This window comes from Balaenoptera musculus, chromosome 17 (assembly GCF_009873245.2).
Source record: "Balaenoptera musculus isolate JJ_BM4_2016_0621 chromosome 17, mBalMus1.pri.v3, whole genome shotgun sequence".
NCBI classification, from domain to species: domain Eukaryota; kingdom Metazoa; phylum Chordata; class Mammalia; order Artiodactyla; family Balaenopteridae; genus Balaenoptera; species Balaenoptera musculus.
Window position 1 is genome coordinate 61,596,170 of NC_045801.1, and position 17,652 is coordinate 61,613,821.

The 17,652-nt window shown below is 33.6% G+C and overlaps 1 protein-coding gene across 2 annotated transcripts in view; it reads right to left on the minus strand.

Moving 5' to 3' along the window:
- Positions 1-481: 481 nt before the first annotated feature.
- CRISPLD1 (cysteine rich secretory protein LCCL domain containing 1) overlaps positions 482-17,652 on the minus strand; it is a 44,631-nt gene continuing 27,460 nt past the window's right edge. Inside the window, exons 5-15 of one of the 2 annotated variants that reach the window (XM_036830351.1) lie at positions 16,866-16,981; positions 15,975-16,075; positions 14,151-14,291; positions 13,917-13,977; positions 13,743-13,809; positions 13,415-13,545; positions 11,672-11,715; positions 11,506-11,578; positions 8,387-8,462; positions 4,268-4,398; positions 482-1,584 (exon numbers count right to left, since the gene is read on the minus strand). In XM_036830351.1, coding sequence (XP_036686246.1) covers positions 1,533-1,584; positions 4,268-4,398; positions 8,387-8,462; positions 11,506-11,578; positions 11,672-11,715; positions 13,415-13,545; positions 13,743-13,809; positions 13,917-13,977; positions 14,151-14,291; positions 15,975-16,075; positions 16,866-16,981 — 993 coding nt within the window. In that variant the 3' untranslated portion in view covers positions 482-1,532. The remainder of the gene's footprint in view (positions 1,585-4,267; positions 4,399-8,386; positions 8,463-11,505; positions 11,579-11,671; positions 11,716-13,414; positions 13,546-13,742; positions 13,810-13,916; positions 13,978-14,150; positions 14,292-15,974; positions 16,076-16,865; positions 16,982-17,652) is intronic. The other variant, XM_036830352.1, reaches the window with a different exon arrangement.

The following is a 17,652-nucleotide window of genomic DNA, read 5'->3' on the forward strand; positions in this document are numbered from 1 at the left end:
TGATAACTGATCATGATGTTAGTTTCTTCACCATTTGCCTCTCCAGCAGCTGTTTGTGTGAGCCACTCTTTTCTTTCCTTTTTTGGTATGATCCAGATCTCTTGCTTTCTCTGATCCCTCCTGTAATTTCTCTCTCTTTTATCTGTTCCTAAACGCCTACTCATTTCCTTTCTAAAAATATTTGAAGTATTTGTTGCCAGTTTTTCATAATCACTTTGTATCTTTCAGATCCCTTTCTTCTAGTTTATAAATAAATCTCTCTTTTTCGAAATTTCCCTTAATATCATGTTTCTAAATATATGATTGTCTGTCTCCTCTTTCACAAACAAATAACTAAATAATCAGGGTGACTCTGCAACATCTGATATAAGGGGTGTTGTTTAGATTAATGTCAAAACCCAAATTCAAAAGACTTACAATAATTTTGTTAACTGAAAATGATTTCTAAGTCAAAATAAGGATACAAAGGGGACTAAAAAAATACTTTGAAACATGATTAATTTTAATATGTTTACAAGGAAAGAGTAAATTCACCAGCAGAAAAAAAATTACCAAAATTAACATTTTACAGTTTTTTAGTCTTAAAGCACAATACATTTTTCATACAAACAAATATATCACCATTATAGATACCATAATATGGCAACATTTATACACAAGGCCATTTACCATTAAGAAAATCAGTGGCAATGGTGATGCAATACATCAGTTTATGTTTGTTAAACTTTTTGCTATTATACTTCCTGGCCCGCAGGAGTATTTGCCAGGATACAATATAAATGTGTGACCTCAGTTCGAACAATACATAGAAAGCTCTGGTTGCCCATGCTTAATCCTATATTTATTATATGATCACTAGAACTGTTTTCGTACCACTACTCTGATGTAATTCCATTTACTATTAAGACCGTTCCCAAGAAATCAAACATTTTAACAGATTCACTTGGATATTAAGGAATTATTTTATACAACATAAGTGCAATATCAGGACTTAATATTCTATATGCCTAAACTTAATAAAAGAGAAAAACTATACAGGTATTATGTGGGAAATAATTTGATATTATACGGAGTAGGTAATCATAGCGCTGAACTTGGGAAAATGCAGTATGTGTTTTTTTCATTTTTAGAATTACTATTTTTATTATTGTTTTTAAATGCACCAGATGATTTTCTGAGGAACATTCACATTCACTGTTTAGTTTCATTTTACTAGTGGCATATACAAAGCACCATATAACATATGAAATGTAGAACAATTATGACTATGTAATACTGTAGAAATAACTGCTAAGAAAATATAGCAATATTTAACACAGGATTTCTAAAACCATTACATATTCATTACTTTTCCCTACACTAATAATGTCCCATGTTTTATTTTATAGACGTAGTCTATCACAATTTATATGCATTTGACACTTATGGGGGGTTGAAAATAGTTGATATCTTCTGTACAGTAATGTTACAGTTTTATACAAACTTCAGAAATATGGCATTTGGAATACTGTTCCTCCTCCAAATGTTCCATTTCACACAACAGCAAATACTCTGAATGCCTTTCCTCCTGGAGGATTCTGTAAACTGCAAAAAATACACAAAGTGTATTGATGTCATCTCCATGTATAATCCTTCAAACAAATCATGCTTTCTTATGACAGTCAAGAAAGCAGCTCTATGAATCCAGATGGTCAACTTTCTTAGACTACTATAATTTATAGTTATTGGAAAGCTTGAGTGAGAATGACATAATTCTTAAAATCTTGGTTGTACACAAGTTTACTAAAGAAATTTAAGGTGCATAGTGGTAATAATAGTACTTTATATAGAACTTTATAGATTCCAGGTCATGTTTTCATACATTACCACCTTTAGTTCCAATAAAGTAGAGTTAAGCGGCTCTTATGCCATTTTACTGGGGAAATACTAAGATACAGGTTTACAATTGACCGGCATGGTTAAAAGCTAACTGCAAGTTAAAGAGATGGAGATACTTAAGAGATACTCTGGAATACTAACTTATTATTCCCTAAGTCTGACAAAATTTAAATTATATAGCTAGCATACTTATTAATATTTTAACATCTGCGGTTTCAAAAAAATCTTAGTGAGGAAATTTAATGGTCAAATCTGGAAGGTCCTAAGTATTTCTTCACTGAAATGGAAACACACACACACACACACACACACACACAGAGCACTCAATCTCACTTCAGAAGTATTTTAAAACAGAACTTTAAAGCAATGCAAAATCGTTCCTTTTACTCTTTATTAAATTATTTATATTTTATTTGACAATATTAATCAAGGTATGTTCTGCTTAAATGCCTCAAGTTAAAACTGGTTGATAATGGCATTAATCATTATTTATTCTAATCAAATGTAGACTTTTGAAGTCCATATTTTTGCATAAAGTATTATTTTCTTAATAATACAAAAAAGCTTTTAGAGATAAACACAAATGCTAAGAGAGAGACAAAGTGCAATTTCTTTTACATATTTATTCATGTGTAAGAAAAGAAAGGGGAGAATTTTAGAATGAAGAAGAGATGAGAATGTCACAAGTGTGCACACACATTACACAATAAACACACACACATACGCAAGCCAGGTTTTTCATACAAGCAGACGGCTAATTGAAAGCCGTTTTTATTTGTAGGAAACAAACTGACAAAGTGCCCTGGAAAGTGTCTTTGTACACAGTGATACACCGGAAAAATACACATTTTTGAACTTACAGAACTAGTTCTGAATCTGAGCTCTGAGACTGACTAGTTATATGACCTTGGGCTTATCATTTAACCTTTCTGAGCCTCAGTTAACATGTCTGTAAATTAGGGTTTATAGAACCGACTTTGTAAGGCTATTGGTAGAGCTGAGTTAATATACTTAAAGGGCCCTCCAGCATCTGGAAAATTCATAGTAGATGTTCATAAATAATTATTATTCTCAGTTTTCTTAGGATATCATCTACCTTATAGGTTTAAAATAAATTTAAGAAATATGACAGGTAAATGAAGCCACATTACTCAGTTTAGCTTATAAAACTGCGTATCATACTCTATAACTCAATCTACTTTATATATTGTGTCTTTTATATATATATATATATATATATATATATATATATATACAGAGAGACAGAGAGAGAGAGGAGAGAGATGGGGGAAGGGTGTGGGGTGCGAGCTCTGTGTGTTTGTTTACATTTCAGTGAAGAAATTCTTAGGATCTTACAGGTTGGACCATTAAATTTCCTCACTAAATTTTTTTTAGATGTTAAAAATATTACTAAGTATGATGGCAATACAATTTAAATTTTTTCAGACTTAAACGGTAAGTTAGTACTCAAGGGCATTGCTATGAGCCAGCTAAGCCAGGTTGTGAAGTCACCTCCTTAACAATGGCCTCTTGATACAGCCTCATCTGAAAATATATGCTAAATTCAAAGCTGTCATTTTATGAAGATGGCACTCAGATGCTTATGTGGAAGGCAATCTAGGTATCCTGCATGGCACATCCTTTGGTGTCCTTTACAGAAACTTTACCATATGTGCAAACCCTCCATTGGCAATTTTGAAGAACCTAGTAAATGTTTAAAAGTTAGGGATTTATCTGTATCTATACAAAGTACATGGGACTTAATATTACTTCCCCAAGTACCAATGATTTAAAAAATCACTACAGGTTTTTTTCTCTTAACTTTTATTATTACTTGATAAAGTAAGTCACATGAATTTTCTCAAACCACTGAAATATATAATACTAATGAGCCAAATACCAGATGACCTGAAAGAGTTCATTTACATCATATTAGGCATCGAACTTCCAATCAAAAAGAGAATTTGGTTCCGGGGGAAAATCAGACTCATTGTTTTGGTCAAATACTTTGTCAGATAACTGGAGTAGAGAAATATTCAGTGCCTCGCTCACCTAGAAAGAGTTACATGTAAAAACTAATCTAGAAAATCCAAAAGAGGATGAAAGAAATTTCCTTATTATAAGATCAATTAACAAAAGAGTGGTTCTGACTCATAATCTGATTTTCATGTTGATTTTTATAAGCCTGCAGGAGACAGGCATCTCTGGTACTGCAGCTTCTCCCGTCCCTGGAAGACCTACTATTACACAGCGTGCAAAGGAAGCACACTGGCTCAGTCACGAAACCTCAAAGCCATGCAAGGAGAGTTGGTTGTAAAGCCAGCATAATGGGAAAGATGATATATCTAAATACATATATGTTTATAAATATATATATCAATTTATTTACCTTTCTGAGAAGATTCCATTCTGAAAAGAAGCAATGTAAGTCTTTCTTTTGTCCACAGGCATCACGTCAACATAACCCCCGTGATTTTGAACCACGCCAGCATGTACAGCTGCTCTGCAGATACTGGACAGCTAAGGGAGCAAGGAAAAAACCACCATCATTAGAAAACGTCTGCTGAACTTGTCCAGCCTACTCTTCTATTGGACACAAGGTCGTTGACATCTGTCTCTATGTGGATACCCAGTGAGCAGTTACAGGGTGATGTTTTGTGCATAAAGGAATGTTTTAAAAGTCACAAAGTTAAAGCCAAGCAAGTCTCATCTGAAGGTAGATCTTAAGGGTGGCTGCAAGGATAAGATCCCTTCACCAGCTAATCTGTCCAAACAGCAAGCTTTTACTACTGTCCAAGCAATAAAATGCAAATTAGCTCCTTTTATCTCTTCAAGGGCCTATTTATCACTCTTAAATTTCAGCCTTTGCTAGTTCCTACTCGGGTCACTCTGACCAAACGTTCACAGGGGGGATTATCTGGACCTCATTTATGTTCAGTTTTGACTTTGAGCAACTCAAACGTAGTTCTGTATATCTCTACAGTCCCTTTTCCAAAATACAGGCATACATTAAATGAGGAGGTTTTTCCTATTAGATAATATAACCTATGTAGAGAAAACTTGCCCAAAAGAATAAGCCCAAGAAGAAAAAAATATGAAGAATAATCATCGCTTCTACCTAGATTTGCAATGTACATCACTCTGGTTTGAATGGTCTGAGATGAGGTACTAAGAAAGTTCTATTTTTGCATTGTACCAGTTATATAATCTGAATTGAATGGAATTTCTATAAAGGAGAAAATTGTTTCAGGTCCAACAAACACTTTCCATTTTTTTAACACGACTGAGTTCTAGAAGTCAACGCTTTTCTTTTGGCCAATTAAAGTCTTCTGTAGATTTTGACAATTGCTTTCATCCAAATGTTCTACCAAAATTTGTCAATAGCTGAGTATAGCCTGACAAAATCTTACAAAATGAAACGCTTGAACTGTTTCAGTATAAAGCAATCTACCCCATATCCCGATGGGTCTTTTCTGAACCCACTGGTGTATTCTTTTCTTATCTCTATGCACATGTGAGTGACTTAATGTGCTTTTTTAAATTCACATAAGCATGTGCATCTTACGTGACCTTGCTTTATTACTGTGCTCTGAACTCTGTGGCATCAGTCAGTATTTATTAGATCAGAGAGACCGAATGCCAAGCTGTCTAATACTTTTCATGTTTTTGCTATATCACAAAATACCATACATCCAAAACCCCATATCCTTACTCTGAGGACACATTTTATTTACCATTTAAGGTCCCTCACTGAATTAATATTTGTGTCTGATATGGTTCATAACAGATGGAATTAAAAATAACTGTACACTTTTCAGTATTTATCCTGTTCTGTTAAAAGGTTATCATCAGCATTTTTCCCAAGGCAATAAAAGTGCTTAGATATAACATTCACTAAATCCAAGCACTTAATATGGTTTGAAACTATTGTTTTGGCCATAACTGTGCAGTCAGCAGGCATTACGATTTGAGTTCAAAGGTCAGAAGAGATTTTCTTTTCCTACCCGCACTTTATAAGAACTAATATACCACGAAAAGAAAAAAATATATCTGTGAAAACAGTGGAACATTTTTAATGAATGCAGAAATTAATTTCATCTGTCATAAATGAGAAATAAAAGCTCAAAGCAACAGAAGGTACACGTTGTAACTCTATAAATGGAAAGAGAGAAAGACAGAAAGATGGGGGAGAGAGGGAGATTGATAGATTGTTTCTTATTTTTCCATATCTTGTACTTAAATAGATAATGTATTTTGTAAGGGATGGGAAGATTGCTTAATTAATGGCTGAATCTCTGATTCTGTACTTAGCACATAAAAAATATATATTTCCAACTTGTTCTACGTAGTAATACAAAATTTCTTACCCCATTTCACTGAGATAGAATGATAAAATGATCTCAGGATATAAGTTCTAATAAAAACCTGAACTCTAGCAAAGAGATGGCTTATAGGTACAGAAGTGTATAGGATATTTTGAAAGATCTTCACCAGACATGAGTAAAATTAAAAGTTTTTTTTACTTAAAGGGACAACCCGGGAAGAATGATTTCTTTGGAAATCTCTGATGATTCTAGATTTCCTCATTCATATATATTTATTAATTTTTTTTAAACAAACATTTATGTTTCAAGGTGTCTGCCAAATGTCTGATATCATGGCGTGCTCTAAGTTCTGTTAAAGCAGGAACTAGGCCTGTCTTGTTCACAGCTTGGCAAATGTAAAATTGTTGATGAAAAAATAATGCATAATTTGCCCAGCTGCTGCCTTCAAGAAACTTAAAAATTAATAAAAGAGGTGGGGAAACAATCATAATGCCTAACGGAATCAGTTCAGTGCTAAATAAAAGGAAAAAACAAAGTAATAGGGTTAAAGAAAAGAAACACCGGGCTTCCCTGGTGGTCCAGTGGTTAAGAATCCGCCTGCCAATGCAGGGGACACAGGTTCAAGCCTTGGTCCGGGAAGATCCCACATGCTGCGGAGCAACTAAGCCCGTGCGCCACAACTACTGAGCCTGAGCTCTAGAGCCCGCGAGCCACAACTACTGACCCCACGTGCCACACCACTGAAGCCTGCGTGCCTAGAGCCCACACTCCGCAACAAGAGGAGCCACGACAATGAGAAGTCCGTGCACCGCAACAAAGAGTAGACCCCGCTCGCCACAAGAGAAAGCCCACGCACAGCAACAAAGACCCAACACAGCCAAAAAATTTTTAAAAATAAATAAATTTATTAAAAAAAAAAAGAAAAGCAACACCATACTTGGGTTAGGAGAACCAGCAATACACTTCACAGAGAAAGTGGCAATAATTCAGAAGGTAAAGAATGACCATGATGTTCACAGAAAAATTAGAAAAAGCATGTTTTCAGAGACAAGAAGATAAGCACAAATTGTGAGGACTACCAAATTAAGATACCAACAGGACATTGAAATTGCAGATAAGAATACTGCAAACCTGGAGCTGGGAGAGAGACTTAGATTTGAAGAATAATTTTAAAGGTAAAGCTGAACTGAAAAAAACCCCAAAAAATCTGAACCTGAAATGAATTCACCAAGTGGTGGTAATACTCACGTTTCAGGACTCTTCACAATTGTATTTCCATAGTATTCTACTGAATAAGTACATCAAGAATATATTTCTTAAATTTCTTTTGGAACTCTTTGGATTAGATATTGGTAGTGATTTCCAAATGTCTGCCACATAAAATCTAAACTTATCAGCATGTATTTAGACTCTCCAATTACATGTTTCAAGAGCCGGATCCCTCCCTCCATCCCTCACACTAAGTTGGCTGCAGCCCCTTTTAGCTTCAAATCTCACCAGCTCAGATACAAGCAAACCTACAAGTCATGCCCACTTTCAGCTCACTTGCTCTCACCTCATCTCCATGTCTTTGTAGGTGTCATTCACCCCACCTAAAATGTGCGCTAATCCTCTTTACCAACCCACACTTGAAACCTGGATCAGAAAGCACTTATGGGCCCTGAAGCCATCACAGCTAATCTTCCTGGTCCAACCCCAGTCCTGGCATCCATTACAATACACCCTCAACTGGGTTCCTTTTGTATGTATTTTAAGGATTACCTGTTTTTGATTCTGTGCTACTTGCTAAATGCCCATTTGGCAGTGGAGATATTGTTCATACATTTGACAAACTCTTAATTATCCAGTTTATACTTCAAGTACTGAAGAACCAAAAGGAAGGTTAAAGAAAAGTAAAATGCTTTTTCCTTCCCAAGGATGCATCCAAGCTATTTCATTTAGTATCTGATATAAGAGATATAGATAGGATAGGAAGAAAAATTTAGTCAAAATAAATGATTATCCATGCATATATGCATATAGATATTTATTTTTTAGTGTTACTGATGATTGACCTTTCTGAGAATATGTATATCAACACAGAATCTGTTCCTTTTTCTGTATATAAATGTACATATATACATTTAAACACGTGTGCATGCATATAGATAGATACTGAGAGCTGCATAAATTAGGATACTTACATCAGAATAAATTCGAGTTCCAATTACACGAGCATAATGTGGATTTGCCTGCATACAGTTCCGAGGACAGTATACTCTAAAAAATAAATATATACTTAGAAATATTAAGTAGCTGGTTATTTCAGTCTTTCTTATTAGTAAGATCATAGACATGCATACACAAAAGTAAACTCGGCATTCTAAATCCTACTCATTATTTTTTATTGAAGTATAGCTGATGTACAATATTATATAAGTTACAGGTGTACAATATGGTGATTCACAGTTTTTAAAGGTTATACTCCATTTATAGTTAGTATAAAATATTGGCTATATTCTGTGTTTTACAATATATCCTTGCAGCTTATTTTATACCTAATAGTTTGTACCTCTTAATCCTCTACCCCTATATTGTACCTCCCCACTTCTCCCTCCCCACTGGTAACCACCAGTTTGTTCTCTGTACCTGTGAGCCTGTTTCTTTCTTGTTATATTCACTAGTTTGTTGTATTTTTTTTAGAGTCCATATATAAGTGATATCATAAAGTATTTGTGTTACTCTATCTTATTTCACTTAGCATAATGCCCTCCAAGTCCATCCATGTTGTTGCAAATGGCAAAATTTCATTCTTTTTTATGATTGAGTAGCATTCCAGTGTATATATACACATTTTTTCCTTCTGAAATAGGTCAATTGTACAATCCTGGCAGTAAGCACAATTGCTTCTGCTTGCTTTACCTACTTCCAGCTTTTGGCACAGATGTGTTTCTTTTCTCTTTCTTTTTCTTTAAAAAAAAAAAAAAGCTTAGCCAGGAAGCTTTCTAATTTGGGGATTCAAAGCAGAAAGAAACATCAGGAAGTATCTCTCTCTCAGTATCTGGGAATTTGGTACCCAATATGACTGCAGAATTTAGTAAACATATAACTTGGAAAAACTGAATCATTGTCTGCCACAGACATCTCATAGTTTCTTTTCTCTATGTTCACATCTTTGGTATCTCATCCAATTTCATGGCTTTGATTATCATCTATAAACTATTGATTTCCAAATTTATATCTCTAGTTGGGACCTCTTCTCTTAATTCTAAATTTGTATGTCCTACTGCTTATTGAATATCTCCACGTAGACCTAATAAATATCTCAAATTTAGCATGTTTGAAACCAAATTCCTAATCTTCTCATCCAGTCCGCAAATATCTTCTTTCTGTAGGCTTCCTACAATAAATGTCAACTCCATTATTCAGGTGCTCAGGCCAAAAAAAAAACCTTTATTCTATCCTTAACTCCCTTCCTTACCTCAACCTTATATTCAACCCAATTTCTATTCGTTGTACACTGAAATAAAATCAGAGCATCCTTAAGCACCTCAATCACTGTACCTCTGGGCTCTACCTTCCAACATCTAGCTCACTGCAAGAGGTTCCCCTATGATCTCCCTGCTTCCGATTTTGCCCCCTCCAATCTATTTTGCCGCACACTTACACTGAAGAATACAACTCTAATCGTATCATTCCTCTGCTCCAAATATTCTAGTGGCTTTCCATCTAATTCAGAACAAGTGACAGGATCCTTATAATAGCCAATAAGCCCTGAGTATTCTGTCTTCCCATTACCTCTCTGACATTATATCCTACCCCTCTTTCACTTTCTCACCCAGCTCCTGTCACACTGGCCTAATGGTTATTCTTCAAACATACAGAATAATCTCATCCTCGGGGCCTTTGAGTTTATCTTTCCCTCTGCATGGAATGTCCTTTCTCCAGATATCCTACTCCCTTCCTGATACTTTAGCTCCTTTTTTCAAAGTTTCCAAAGTTCTTTTATTTAAACATAGGGTCCAATTATCAGTGTTCAGTCAGTCACATGATATTTTAAAAATTCATTCCTAGAGTTAAGAAACTGCCAAGTGGCACTTATTTAAATTGATTGGCTCTCTGAATTCACATACACACACACAAGTACACACACTCATACACTAAAGGAAATCAAAGCTAAGACTGGAAAAAACATAATTCATTCTACATAGTAAATCAGAGTCTCAACAAAATGACTATATGAAAATCATTGTTTGATTTATTTTCCTAAAAGTATAAATTATTTTCCTAAAAGTATTCTTAAAAAAAAAACAACAAAACTTCATTGCAACTACCTTTACCAATTGAAGCAGATCTTCCTCAACACAGTTTTAAGAAATGGCTACATTTCTTATTTAAATTTCATGTTCCTAAAATTTGTATAACCACAGTACACTTTAGCATCTAAACCAGAACCACTTAAATGTAAGTAATAAATGAATGAGTTTTTATAACTTTGAATTAAAGGGTTGATTTTTATAAAAGATGTCTTCTGTAGGAGGAAGGGTGTCCCCATTGACTATAAAATTTTATTTTTGCATTTGAGAACTGCTGCGCATTCATTGCCCACCCTATGGTGATAAAACCAGCTGCTCTGCCCTTAGCATCATGCTGTGCATGCTCTACCTTAACCATATTTAGCACCTGGTCTGTGGAAGGCCAAGATCAGTAGATTCAAACTGAGTTCATTTCTACGTAGGTGAGTTCAGGTCAAAGAAAGACTGCAGGAGCTTTTTGCTTGTCTGAGTTCTAGTCTCTGGTTTTAACACCTTGTTATATATTTGTGAGAATGTAGATAGTAATCTAGTAAACATACCTTCATCTACAACTTCCGTTATGCTTTGAATAAAAATGCTGACACCTTTTAACAGTACCTGCCTTTACATCTAATCATAGGGAAAGGGGCTGCTTGGCCCTGATGTGATCCATTAAAGAGTCATGCAATGACCAGACAAGTGCCTGACGTGTGTAACTTGTAACTTACTGGGTGGCCAAGCCTCATAAAGTTGTAGGGGAATGAACATGTGATTCTTTCTTTTAAATGCTAAAATAAAGATTTTCGTAGAGAAAAAAAAAAAAACCCACATTTTTTTGGAGAAAGTACACTAGGAGTGCCTAGAGTGGATGCAGTTTGGGTGTCCATTGCTCCCTGCTGCTAGCAGTTCAAGATCATACATCTTTTGAGTCCTAGAGACACCGGAATCTCAGGCAAAAGCAGTTATCCAGGGTAAAAGGCCCCCTGTTCACAGGTTAAAAACGAAGGAGAAAATCTAGAAAACAGTACCTTGGGCAATGTGAAGCAGGCTTATGAAAAGGACAGAGCTGTTCCACAGTTGTTTCACAAGTGACCGCCTGAACTGAAGAATTCAAACACAAAACAATAAGCAAATCCTTTAGAAAGAATAATGTGCAACAGAGTGGTAAGAAAATAAGACAAAAAAAGTGCTAACCTGTTACTTTAGAGACTGTGAAGGAATTAGCAGACTGATACTTGCTGAAGATAAAAACATAAAAATTTCAATCATCAACATCTTACATGCATCACCATCAACATAAATTCTTATATTTTTTAAGTCTATGAATATTTGATTTTTTCTTAAACGTTCTTATTTAAATATCTAGACATGTAGCAGTATAAGAATTAATCATCTGTTTTATGCTAAATTCATATTACCTTCAAGTATGAGCCAAATAAATACCATTCTTGATATCAGAGAAAGATCTCTTTTCATTATCAATCTCAAAAATTTATACATAATAGCATAAAATAATACACATTTGTATCTATATACTTGTTTATTATTAAGATTAAAACTCTCAATATACTCATTCCCTGTTACCACAGAACCAAACAATTTAATCTTTCAAAATAGTCAATACAAGGCAGTGTAAAAAGACTACTAAATAATAAGTACCTTAAAGGAATACGCATCATTCATTTTTTTGTTCCCCCTAGTATCCAGTAACATGTCTACAATAAATGAATGAATTCCTCCTTACATGTTTTATTAAAAAGCAAGAATATAAGAATAGGTATTTTAGTTGGTTTATCTATACCCAGGCTTTCATAAAAAACATCTATTGCAAAAGGTAATGCTTATTTGTGATGGTACTTTAATATGACACACACACGTTTCAAGAGAGTTTATATAATAAACAATTAAAAAAACAAGTTAAAAGAAAAAGGTAAATAATAGGAAATAAATGTTCTTTAATGCAACACCCAATGTTTGGCTTACCAAAGCTAAAAACTAATATTTATTATTTATTTAAGATAAGTATTTGCTGAGTGAATAAATTACTCAATAAGTGTTTCTGTAAAGCTTTTACTTAAGAGATTAATCATTAATGGCTGAAAACCACACATCAGGCCTTTGAATAAAATTGTATACAGAGGGCATCATTCCACCAATTTACAAGGATTCTTAACAAATTCTTTCTTATCATTATGAATTCCATACTGTGGAGTTTCATGCAATTGTTCAGTTACAAAGGAAGGGACACTATCATATTTCCTAAGAAAAGGCATTCCATTTTGAGGTTCAATAATGTCTATTATTTTACATAGGAGAAAGAGAAACTACAAAGATATTTCAAAAGCCTACATTTTTCTACTTTCTATAGAGTATATATGAAAATATGTTGTTTTATAATAATACATTTAGTATATTTAATATGACAAACATTTCAAAAGTTAATCAAGGCTTTTATGTTCAGGCAAATTACATTTTAACAGACAAAAGAAAGGTGACATAGTGTATTACATATTTAGAGGACTTTGCAAATGCTCTTTTACCTAGTAATCTATCTTATTAACAAAGTTACTGTTGCATGAGATAAATAATTCTCCCAAACAGGGCAGGAAGAATATGCAAATCAATTAGCCTTCTCAGGCACTTTTTATCACAGCTGAAAAATGTATTGCTTCACAATGGGAAAAACTATAAATTTGTACATTCTTAATGAAACTAGAAAATTTAGAGTTTTAGCATGATCTTTATAAGCAACAGGGTTCAACTTTGAATTCAGATACTTTTCCTTCTTTTTGCCCATGGAAATTATGTAGTTGAAATGAACCTTGAAAATTACCTTCTCTCTTTATAAACTAAATTCTTCTATGCTTTGCTCTAAATGAATGTAACTTATTGTTACAACTTAAAATCTCTGGTCCAAAAGATTATTTAGGTACTTACCCAATTGTTTGAACACCATTTCTATTGGATTTGATGAAATAATGTTTTCTTCCTTGTCTAGTGATATCCACCCAACCACCATCATTGTCTATTATACCATAATGAATTGCAGCTCTACAGATGCTGGATTGCTGGGAGAAAAGGAAGGGATAAAAGGATGTTAAAATGATAAGAATTCTGCATAGGATACAACTCATTACTATGTATGACTTTAAGCAATTCTGAGCAAAATAGCTATACGTATATAAATTGTTATTTTTCCCATTAAAAAATCAAAATATTATATGAAAGGATCCTCTCCTCAAATAATGACATTTATAATACTTACCATTTCATAATGTACACTGCCAATAACTTTAGCTTTACTATCCAAACAGCCAGCAGGGCATTCATATCTAAATAAAAGAAATGGGGAACAAAATTTAGCTTCTCTGAATGTCCATATAAAATGAAATATTTTTATATCTTGCCAGTTAATTTTGAGAGTAATCATAAATATTACCTATTGCAGGTTGTGCCTTTGCACTGGTCTCTTAATCTTATTTCGCAAGAAACAATTTGAGCTAAAATTTAGAAAATAATAATAATTTAGATGATGCAACAGCTGCTCTAATTCATCCCATACAGTCTAACACCAAGTTTTTGTCATTCTAAAAATGTTCAGATTAATAAAATATAGTTGAATATGCCAGTAATGTAAACTTTAAAATGTTTGTAAATAATGCAGAGATCTTACACATTTGCTGTGTGCTTATGACTTCGTTTCTGTTACTATCATCTGCTATTGTCCGGATGTGGGTGTCATGGACTTGTGATTGTTGCCGTTCAATTTCATTTGTTTCTTCTTCTTGAGGAGGGTAATAGCTATCTGATCCTTCTGTTAGAGAGAATGGATTTAAGAAATATGAATCCATCTTAAATGTGCACAAATTACCAATGATACACCTTTATATGCCTGTTTAACACTGAAAGCTACTAGAAAAATCAGTACTGTATATTGGCACAAGTTTTGGCTTAAGGTGGTGATCTTACATACTGCATTGGAATAAATAAAACAGTTGCATAAACCTTTGAGCCCTTGACTCATTTATGCTAACATTAAATGGAATCATTTCTAAACTTTGCTTATATTTTAAAGTGGTATCAATGATTACCTTTCATAGTGACATCATGAGGTCTACACAGTGATCTAATGAAGTCGGGCTTAGTGAATTTGAATTTGTTTTCTCAAATGAAATCATATTTTCAGGAGGATAACACTTAAAATTTTCAAAAGAATCACATTTAAAATTCTCCTGAAAGGAAATTCAGCCTAAGAAGGATTGACATGCCCTTGCTATTTACCACAATATCAGTTTCCATGGAAAGGTTTCTATTGCAGAAGGAAATTCAATGTGCAGAAATTTAAACTTAACAATGGAAAATATGCAAACTTTGAATTTAATATTTTTTTCCAGGTTGGCTTATATTAAGGGCTTGACAGGGGCACATTTTGGAAATGTGGTTATTTGCATGTACATCCAAGAATTCAGAATCTAGAAAAAGGAAGTATGAATTCAGAGGAAAGTCAGCTTTAGTAAGACACTGTGGTCATTGACAATGGAGCAAGCAGGTTGGAGGTTTGGGGGATGGAAAACAGACTCAGGCACAATGAAAAAAGCTTTCAGGAATTAAAAATGGCTCATATTACACAGTGAACTATATGCTTACTTCTTGTCCATATATTATAGCTAGTGAGCACTCAATCATTAAGGAAAAAAAAGATATCTCTTTCTAAGTACTGAAAAGTGGCTGCATTTACATATATTTTCAAATACACTTGGTCTGCATTAATCTTCATTTAGTCATCATTAAGAACAAAGTAGTACAAGAGGGTAAAAATGTTCACTTGGATGCCCAATAAAAAGCATGACTTTCACAAAGCTTTGTCAGGTAAGTTTTATCTTCATGTGTTACAAAAAGGACGTCATATTTATATTTATTTTTGAGGACATCCAGTACATTTGAGACAGTACTTTTTTGCAACAGTTTTATAATACTATTATATATATATACTTTTTATTGTTGTTATTTTGGCATGACAAATTGTATACTCTGCAGTAAGAAGCAGAGAATTAGTATAATTCATTGGGCATGGTTCAATAAGATTCATGGATAGGTATTCAGGCAAAAACTCTTAAAGTGCTTAAAATAAATTGTGTTAAACTGCTAAATTCTTCAGAAATGATGACATTTATGGAAATAATTCTAGTCAACACTATATCAAGATGGCTTTTAAGAATGAAAATATACTTGTCACTCTGGGATAATTTCAAAGTAGAATTAGGTGGTTATCTGGGATAATCATGAAACTTTCCTTTAAATACATGTTGGTATAATAGACTTATTAATATTATAAATTTTTAAAAAATATTTTAAATGACTTCTAAATATTTGAAATAGAGTTCTAGAAACTTTTCATGTAATAATTAAATGTGCTTTTGGCTTTCAAACACAAATTAATGCAGAAGTTGGATGAAAATACAAATCAAACTGAATATTACAACACAATATCACATACCTTTGTAGCACAGATTTTCTCTACAGCCTCCTCCAAAACTAGGTGGGCAAGCAGAACAGGGCCGGCCATGTTTGTAGGGGGCGTGGCCCCACCAGTTTCCCCTTAAAAAGATAATCCACTCCATTAAGAGGTGGTCTATGTTTAGTTTTTTGAGAAACCTCCATACTGTTTTTCCACAGTGGCTGCACTAATTTACATTCCCACCAACAGTGGACAAGGGTTCCCTTTTCTCTACATCGTCACCAACATTTGTTATTTGTGTTCTTTTTAATGATAGCCATTCTGACAGATGGGAAGTGATATCTCATTGTTACTAAGTTTAAACATACACTGCTACCTCATTCTTTTGAAAATATTCTAAATAATGTGTTACGTATATTGCTAAAAACTGAAAAACCAAACTTCTGCAAAACACTAACCTCTGCTATAGAATATTCATCCATATCCCATTTGTTTTAATAAAAACAGATTTTAGACGTAGATTTGACCCTAAGTTCAGTTGTACAATATTTTCACTGTAATTATTTGAAGGGTCTTTACATAGGTGAAAATACATTTCTCAGTCTATAGTTTCTCATCTCTAATAAACTAAAATTATTAAACATTTACACAATATAGTAGTGCAATAAATAAAACTGAAGCCCTAAAAATATCTTAGGGCTTCAGTTCCTATCTTTACAAAGATTATATTTTCAATTTTCATATTCCTTTTAAGCACCAATTTTACGCATCAGGCAACCATAATTTTTGCCATATGACATAAACTCAGTTAAAACAATGCACTTTACTCAATAATACACGCTGAAAATAAGGAAAAAAATCAAGAATATAAAGTTATTTTTATGCTGTTAAGAAATACTTACATATGAAAGTAGTGTTTTGTTTACTTACTTTGGGGAATAATTGCACACCAAGTAGACAGCTTTGGGCCATATCTGCCCCCAGATGTTCATGTTATGGCACAAATTAATGGCACAGCCTATTCTGCTACTTGTTGCCCACACCACCTACATTAGAGAAAAGAAAGGCTCAGAAAAAGTAGGCTGAGATGAAGTAAGACAACAACATATCTGAGAGAAAATGCATAAAAGTGAACTGAAGAACCAACAGTTACTATCCAAAATGAAATGAGGCAATGTCAGAAACAATATTTTTCCTGAGACTTGGGGAAGTACTTAATTTAACTTTAAAAAAAAAAAAGAGATAGGTATATAACTCTATCCAGATATAAGACATAAACATCTTATTTATTACTAAATAATTCAAATGTTACATCCTCACAAACCTAAATGCCATATTAATTTTTCTGTGAAGAAACTTACCTACCAAATGAACAGAATTTCTCATCTTAGAGCAGAAAGTACTGGAGCAAAAGTTTAGGTGTTCACATTTCTTATACAATGTGACATTTTCACTGTGCCACTGGCTATCAGGGAGTCCAATACTGATCTTAATCTTGTCCCATGCAAAGGCATACAGAACCATTTGCTTTATAGTCACTAATAATCAGTCATAGAAATTCTAGAAACTCAGATCTGTAGTGAGCTTTATCTAGTCAAATCTGCCACTTGTTGCTTGATTTAGAAGTTTTAGAACATGTCCAATACCTAATCCAAACACTGAAAATTTTAAAAAAAAGATAAATGCTGCACACATGTGAATATTGAATGTCATGGTA